This window comes from Rhagoletis zephyria, unplaced genomic scaffold (genome assembly GCF_001687245.7).
Source record: "Rhagoletis zephyria isolate East Lansing unplaced genomic scaffold, Rhagoletis_zephyria_1.1 Rzeph_scaffold_19224, whole genome shotgun sequence".
Taxonomy (NCBI): Eukaryota; Metazoa; Arthropoda; class Insecta; order Diptera; family Tephritidae; genus Rhagoletis; species Rhagoletis zephyria.
This window is the reverse complement of record NW_016176284.1, coordinates 777-9341: the sequence shown is the minus strand read 5'-3', so window position 1 is coordinate 9341 and position 8565 is coordinate 777. Positions and strand designations below refer to the sequence as shown.

General features: G+C 32.4%; 1 protein-coding gene across 1 annotated transcript; it reads right to left on the bottom strand.

The window, feature by feature from the left end:
* Window positions 1-3: 3 nt before the first annotated feature.
* On the bottom strand, window positions 4-8341 carry LOC108380432 (venom serine protease Bi-VSP-like; the record flags this gene model as incomplete). The annotated part of the gene is made up of 7 exons (XM_017636801.1): window positions 7973-8341; window positions 3948-4087; window positions 3641-3878; window positions 3176-3566; window positions 1597-1672; window positions 74-158; window positions 4-12 (listed from the first exon to the last, which is right to left on the bottom strand). Coding segments are annotated over exons 1-7 (997 nt in total), but the record flags the coding sequence as incomplete, so codon positions are not given.
* Window positions 8342-8565: the final 224 nt, after the last annotated feature.

The window sequence follows — 8565 nt, the reverse complement described above, 5'->3', positions numbered from 1 at the left end:
GTTTTATGTTATCTGTGACAAGAAAGCGTTGCATCAAACCGGATTTAGAAGAGGAGTGTTTTAAAATACTTACTGCTGAATTGTACATTGCTTGCGAGCCATACCATGCCGATATCATTGCGGCCATTGCGACTATTGTAATTGGGATGACGTTCTTTCTATTGGTAAAGTAAAAAGTAATAATAATAATCTTATATGATAATAAATTATTCCTTAAAATACGCTGAAACCCACATAAATCAATTTGCTAAAAGGAAAAAAAATTTGCCTTAAAATAAAATTCAAAGTTTTTGTTACAAAATTACAGCTTAACAGGCAATTCCGACAACTATCTACAACGCGCTTTTCTATATTTCAAAAGACTATTTGAAAGATATCTCCAAATGAGGGGGTCTTATACTGTTATTCTGTTTGTCTTTTACCAAAAAGTTTTCTAAGAATTTTAAAAATATATTTTTTTCTTTTTAAAATAATAAAAACTATAAATTAAAAGAAAATTGAATTCAAAAAAGAAAAAACTATTACATTAAAAAAAGAAAGAATTAATAAACTAAGTTCCTCAAAATTGTACGAAATTAAAAAACAAACATTTTTCGTCTGAAAACATTTATGGCCGGTTTCACTAGCATTTTAAATGCAAAATATTTTTTTATTTTCTGTCAATTTCCACATAAAATTAAAAAAATTAGTATCATTTTTCACTTAAATTGCTTTCGTGAAATTGGCTGTTAAATCTAAGAATTTAATTCAACAATTTTATTGAGCTTGAGGCTGTTATTAATGAAATTTTATATGGAACAAAAAACAATTACATTTTGGTAGAAGTTATAGCTGCTATTTCGGAGATAACCACATCTCCTCATCAGACTTCTTTCACTGAGATTCGATCCAAATTATAAGCGAAAAAATAATATACAATTAAAAAAATTTTAAAAATTTAAAAATATATTTCTTTTTTAAACAATAAAATCGAGAAATTAAAATCACATTAAATTAAAAAAAAATCAAAAAAGGAAAAAAATTAAATAAGTTTCTAAAAATCTATGAAATTAAAAGTGTAGTTTTCTTTTTAAAACAATAAAATCTAAGAATTAAAAGAAAATTCAATTCAAGGAGAAAAAATAAGTTTCCAAAAAAAAATGAAATTATTTTTTTTCCTTTTAGAACAATAAAATCTAAACATTAAAACTGAACATGTAATTTAAAAAAGAAAGAAAATTTAATTTAAAAAAGAAAAACGAAAAGAAGTTCCGCTGCCCGAGGATTCGAACCGCGGATGTTTCGAATGACACTCAGTGCTTTGCCTACTTGGCTATTGTGACTGTCGGAGCAGCGCATTCCAAATGATGGACATCTCCATTTGGAACATGCTCAAGTGATTATTGGCAAAAGAGCTGTTCCTATGTTTTTTTTATTGCTCACAATTTTCTATTTTATTTAATACCCATATTGTTATTCAACATTGCACTGAATTTTTTAATTCAATTTTTGAAATTAAATTTGAGCCCTAATTTCGCAATATATCGATTTTTTCTCGTGCTTTAATTTTATTTTATTTTTGTAGCACGGTGTCATATTAGTAGAACAATTCCTTACCCTGGCTACGCGTACATCCTGATGACGTGTCTCGGAGTCTGTACTCAAATCATATTCACCCAGACGTACGAAAGATCTAAATGAAAAAATTGCAAAAATTAAGCTAGCAAACATTAGTATGTTTTTAACCAACAAGAATATACTTCATTCTATAATAAAATACCATATAAATCCATTTATTCGTAACTTTGTACATTTTGCTCAATATAAAAAAAATTTACGAACATACATACATACATACTCCGTGTGCAAGAAAATGAGTGACGCCGTAGGCAAAAAAATCGCCAAAAATCTACGGTATTTTATAGCCACTTACGTGCTATAAATCTGGATTTTTTTTTTAATTTTTTTTTAGTGTTTTGCATTTGTATGGTTTTATAGTATGACATATATTTTATAAAAAAAAAACTTATAATTACATAATAAAGAAACTTGTCGATATGCAGGTGTCGTATAGTTATGAGAAACACTATATTTTAAAACCTATGATTAAAAGGTTAATGACTAACAATATTTCAATGCATTGGAGATAGTAAATATTTAGTATACAAAGGGCGTTCCACACCAAAATGGACGGGGTTCACACTTCATGTGTTTGATTTGTTTCAAATTTTTAGGGTTGATGGACAAACATATATAATCAATAAATATGAAATTTGGGCTTGATTAATAAATTTTTAAAAACTTTACAGCAAAAAAAAAAGTTTTATAGTTTTCCAAATATCTCGAGAACGGGACGAGGAAAAAATTTGAAAAAAATCACACATACACGCATCAAAATTCTCTATGAAAAGAAATATTTTTTAATTTTTTATTTCTTGAAAAATTTTTCACATACAAATTTAAAAAAAAAAAAAATTTTTTTTTTATTGTTGGTTTGTACTAGGCTATTTTGATCAATTTGGCTTATGTGCAAGAAAAAACTTTCTTCACTTTGCTGCCCGAATTTTTTTTTTAATTTTTTTTTTGAGAAGGCATAGTTTCCAAAACTATTTTTTTAATCAATAATTCATATGTGAAAAATGTTTCAAGAAATAAAAACTAAAACAATATTTCTTTTCATAAAGAATTTTGATGGGTGTATGCGTGATTTTTTTCAAATTTTTTACTCGCCCTGTTCTAGAGATATTTGGAAAAATATTAAATCGATTAGTTTTGGTTTTTGTGCTGTAAAGTTTCAAAAAATATATTAATCAAGCTCAAATTTCAAATTTATTTATTATTTATGTTTGTCCAGCAACCCTAAAAATTTTAAACAAATCAAGCACATGAAGTGTGAACCCAGTCCATTTTGGTATGGAACGCCCCACATTCACTTGTTTGGAATAAAGCTAGTGCAATTAATCAACAAAGTTAAAATCGTTAGAAAAATTCAATTAGGAAAAAAGTATCTTTTGCAAAATCATTTAATGTCTAGGCTAAATAGGTATAAGATATGTTTGTTTGAAAGAAAGAATATCCCGCATGATTTATTGATTTCTTTGCTTTTTTTTTTGTTCAAATGCAAACAAAATATGCAGCTAAAGAAATTTGAACAAACCCCTTCTGTTTGTCTCAAAAAACGTGATTCCATACTTACAAATCATTTCGTATACAATGCGCCGCTGTTACCACATGCCGAGATGAGACCAGCGCCCCACCGCATTTGAATGGCGAACCGGAACTCAGCGCCGGATAGGCTAACAAGGCCGCCCATGGCCAGTCACTTATTTTACTCGCTTTTCCGCCGACAATCTTCTTAAATGAACGTAGAACAGCGCCACAGCCACCTGCTGAGCCGGTTGATGGATTTGGTGCGGGATTCGGTGCCGGCTGAGATGGCGCAACATTATTCGCCACAGCAGAGGGACAACAGACAGCGTAGCCATAACCACCGCAATTTCTATTCGATGCGCGTAAATATTCAACGTAATTTTGGTCGGAATATCGACTGTATATCTCACGCAGCAACGGTTCGCAACTGTTGATTTCTTCAGGGAGAAAGGAGAGTGTGAATTTTTAAATGAGAAGGCGGAGAAAGCTTTTGCTAGTCGATTATACCCACCTATGCACGCTCCTTCGCTAGAATCGGGCGCACGACAATACTGCCCTGCTCGTTGATTCACGAATTGTGGTGAAACTCCATCTGTATTGAAAATGCTTCGTAAATCCAAAGACAGAGGCTGACGCACTGTACGTGTTGGTTGCGTCTGAGCTAGAAAAGGATTGGAAGGACGATGACTCACAGTTGGCTGGTATACTGTTTGTCGCTGAGGTGTATTAGCGGCAATCGCACAACAAAACTGAAAGCAGATATGGGATTATATTTGGAAAATTCATCCTGAAGGCCAGTGCAATTTGTAGATACCTACCAAGTTGCCACCACACACGCGCTGTGCAGCTGCCACATATTGTTGATTACGCGCACGATGAGCATTGACCACTTGCGGACAAGTGTTGAATTGTGTACAAATGCCATAGTAATTCTCCGGAGTTATGCAATTAGATTGAGCTGTGGAATAGAATATTGAAACTTAAATTCTATAGGTGACCAAGGAAAATACTATTCACAATAGTTGCTCTACTCTATTTTCGGCACCAATTTTTGGGGGATTTTTTTTTTTAAGATAAAAAAGCGTTTAATTATTATTTTTTTTTATTACAAAATGTTTACTTAGCGCTTAAAAAATCACTATTTATAAGTAATTTTTCTGAGGAAGGAGCCTTTTTTTTACTGAACGCTTTCAAGTATATATTTTTACGGATGGCTCAAAAATGGATTGTGGCGTAGGGAGCGGGCAGTTTTTCAACTGACCTCCAAATCGAAGAGTCTATTCGACTACCGAATTCGGGCAGTGTTCTTCAGGTCAGGAGGTCTTTGCCATCAAAGAGGCGTGCATAATAATTTTAACCTCAAAGCTAGTCGGGACCAGCATTGCTATTTTCTCGGATAGCCAGGCAGCAATCAAGGCACTTGGCTCTGTAAGCATCACTTCCAGTAGAATAAAACAGTGCAGATAGAACATTATGGCCTTAGATGATAGGCATGTCATTGCACTGATCTGGGTGTCGGAGCACAGCAGAATTCATGTCAATGAGATGGCCGACGAACTAGCCAGGAACGGGTTAGCTCTGCATGTCTCAGAGGCACACGAGGTTCTTGTTCCTCAAAAGCTGCATCTCTCAGCACTGGAAAAAGGTGGCTTACACATAGTAGGTGAGAAGGCCTAGAACCTTGTAGGGTCTGCAGGAGCCTGCGGCCCACCTACTATGCAAAACGCACTGGATTTCTCATCAAAATCAACAGGAGGGATTTATCTCGACTAACTGCCGTTTACACAGGGCACTGGGCCGTGGAAATCCATGCTGCATGACTAGGACTGGAACACAACACTTCTTGTCGTAGCTGTTATTCACCGTATGCAGAAAAAACGATGGAGCATCTGCTCCGTAACTGCCCAGCAATATGCTTTCCAAGTACACATTTTTCCCATAAACATATTTTCAATGCTTTAATCAAAAAATTATTAAAAATCAATGCGATTTTTAGCCAATGGAAATTTGTCCTTTTGAACTAAAATTTTATGGGCTATAAAACTGCGTACCCAGTTTAAAAGACTCGAAATTTTATGAAGAGTTGTTGAATTTTTCTAAATGTTGTTTCAAACTTCGACTATTGAATATTTTTGTAATATATTGGGTCTTATGAATAAAAAATAAGCAATTGTTTTTTTTTTGAATTTCAGATCTTTTATTCAATTTGTTCAAAGAAATTTAAGTAAAATGTATGAAATTTTAAGAAAAAGCAATTGCTTTTTTTTTATTCATAAGGCCTATTAACAAAAAATTGTTAAATTGAAAAAAATGTTCTAATTAAAAAAATTAACAAGCGGAAATTTATTTTAGTCACTGTTTATCGGCAAGGGTTTCTATACATTTTTCTATTAAAATATACCGAGCCCTAACCGCCAAAATAACGTAAGCGACATTTTTTTTCAAAAAGAGAATTTTTAAAAAAAATTCGTAACATTATTTTGGCGGTTAGGGCCCGATACATACATGTACCTGCATAAATTTGATACATACCGACTGACATAACTCGATAGTATTATCGAAAAAAATATCGATATAAATGACTACACAAACAACGATAAAATATTTCAAAAACGAAGCGTGTAAACGCAATTGATTCTCCTTCTACATGTCCATTTTGCACACTTTTTTACGAAGCTAATACAGCCATAGGAGTATCATTGAAAGCTGCTCAATAAAAAATTAGCGTGTATAGAGGGATTTACAGATCCCATTGCAAGCAACAGTGGTGAAACCCCTGCTTACCACAAAATAAATACAAAAAAAAAAGTCAGCAGTCGCGGCTGGAAATGTAGATGACGATCAATGCAATGTGATTTTTACAGAGGAGTCTGCCTTTTGTATGCCAAACACTATTAAGCGTGACTGTTCAACTGAAGTTAGTAAGCTGCTTCAGCGATTTGGTCAACATCCAGGGAAAGCTGATGTTTGGGATATTTCACCAAATCAATGACTAACTGAATAACTAGTAATTTTAATGAATAATTTGGATTCCGTCTTCATGAGCACGGTCTAATCCCGTGCCATATGCCATCAACGGATAAGTATTTGGCTAAGATAGCCATGCATAAAACAACGATCCAAAAATTCGATGTCTCTTGTGTAGCAATTTGAAACCGTAAAACTGCATTGGCACTCAGAGCTAACAAATGCGAATTCCATTGAAAATTTGTGGCTAGCAATGAAACTGAAACTATATAATTGGAAAAAAAAATATGATCCATAAATCACATAAAACTAAACCTACGGTGACCATTCGAACCGATTTTGGCGGGAGAAAAATTCCCCCCTGAATATTTTTTAAAAGTTGGGACGTACAAATGTTCCGAATTTTCATATTTGTACCTTATATAGCCCGATTTTCAGTGTTTTCTTTATTCATTTAACAAAAGTCTCCCCTGAACTCTGGCCCAAAAACCATTTTTTGGACAAACGTTGTTAAGCCAACACAATCAAGCGCAGCTATTGCAGTGCTATTTAAACTTGATCATGTGATTGTTGGTTTTTGTTAATAATTCTATTTTTATAAAGTTTAACTTTTAGGTGTGCTCGTCCTTAAGTTATTTGTTTTTGTTATAGAATGGCCTGATAACAATTATATTCATCAATTTTTATTGAGCTTGAGGCTCAAATATCTATCACTTCTACCATTCTTGCAAACTATTGTTGCTTTTCCACAAAAAATTTTTCATTAAAAACGGCCTCAAGCTCAATAAAAATTATTGAATATAGATATCCGACTTTAAAACCATTAAAAACGAGATTACTTTTTGCCCAAGCCAATATTTATCAAAGCTGACAAAATAAAGCACTTTAAGGCACAAACTCGTTGAAAAAGCCAGCATTAGATTTTCATAAAGCAGAAAATTTGACCATTAAAGTCTTTGTCTTAAATCCATGTCACAATGATGTGCCTATAATCGACTTTTTTCTTCCAGTCATTATATGTATATAAGTATGTTTTGCTTTATGAATATATTTTCCGGCCAGATCGGCCATCTCTTTGGAATTTCATTTGCAAACGTGTTAACAAATTTGTCAACCTTCCAACATGCCATTTTCTTAAGTCTCATCTGCATTTGCATACATGAAGAGTATTCATATATTTACATACATTAGGGTGTGTCACCAAAAAAAGGTGCTCTTTTTCGGATGGAATTATAAAATTCTTTATATTTTAAGACTTTTGCCAAAATATTTCGACATAAATATTATGATTTATGTGAGTTAGACCGATTTGAAAATTGCTCGAAAAATATCATTATTTTGATACCGTTGTTAGAATTTCAAAAAAAATGCAAACCTTTTAAGCTTTAACTTTTCTATTATCCGAGGTAATTTTTTGGAATAAAAAATATTTTTCCAAACTAATGTTATTTATAATAAACTCGCTTTTTGGAAGCAATTTCAATTAATTCCAGCTCACGTAAATCTTAATTTTTTTCCGAAATATGTTGGTGAAAGTCTTAAAATATATATTAGTTATATTTCCAATGGAAAAACACTACTAATTTTTTTGTATGGAGAGTGTTGCACCCTAATATACATACATATGTATACTCAACAGGTAGATAAAAAAAAATACGTATATTTTAGTTTTGACCTGACTATTATTTCTGCTGTGCATACATACATATGTAGATATATTTAAATAGAGGCGCACATTTTTTCGCTTAAATATAACATAAAAAGTTTAGATTTGCATACGCAGAATTAGTAAATTGTGCCAACAGAAAAAATTTTAATTTTTTTTATCCTTTTTAGTGATTCACAACAAATATTTGCTTGGTATTGGTGTTCATACCTTCAATGGAATTTGTTAAAACTAAGCAGAAAATCACTAAAACGTAAATTTTTTTCATTTTTTCACTTTTTTATTTACACTGGATGCATAGAATATTTAATTTCCTTTTTTCTGATAAACCGCAAATAAAATTTGTTTTTCTTTTATCAAACCCTTCAAAATGGCACATTCATTTAATAGAAACTTCTATTTTATTTTATTAGTATCCAAAATTGTAGCACCAAAAATTCATAAAAAATATAGAAGACTTTGAATGCTTTCTAAATCGAAAGATTGTACGAAAATTTCGCTTTTTAAATCGTATTTATTTTTTTAATTCACAACATTTACTACGCGCCCGTGCTAAACCATTTTCTTTACGCGGCCGCATCGAATTTGAAACTGTTACCAAAAATAACAATCAAAGCCGTGTACAGCGTTCGATCAGCGTTCTACTACCATTACCTTGAGAGGCTGTGCCATCATTTTTCTCTTCGTGTTTCAAAAAAAAACACAAAATCTTAGCCGGTTTTTAGACTGTATGCTGAGTATGTGCATATGTAATTAGCCAGAGATATGGCGCTGCGGGTGTTTCCCGAAAGCAACTTACTTAC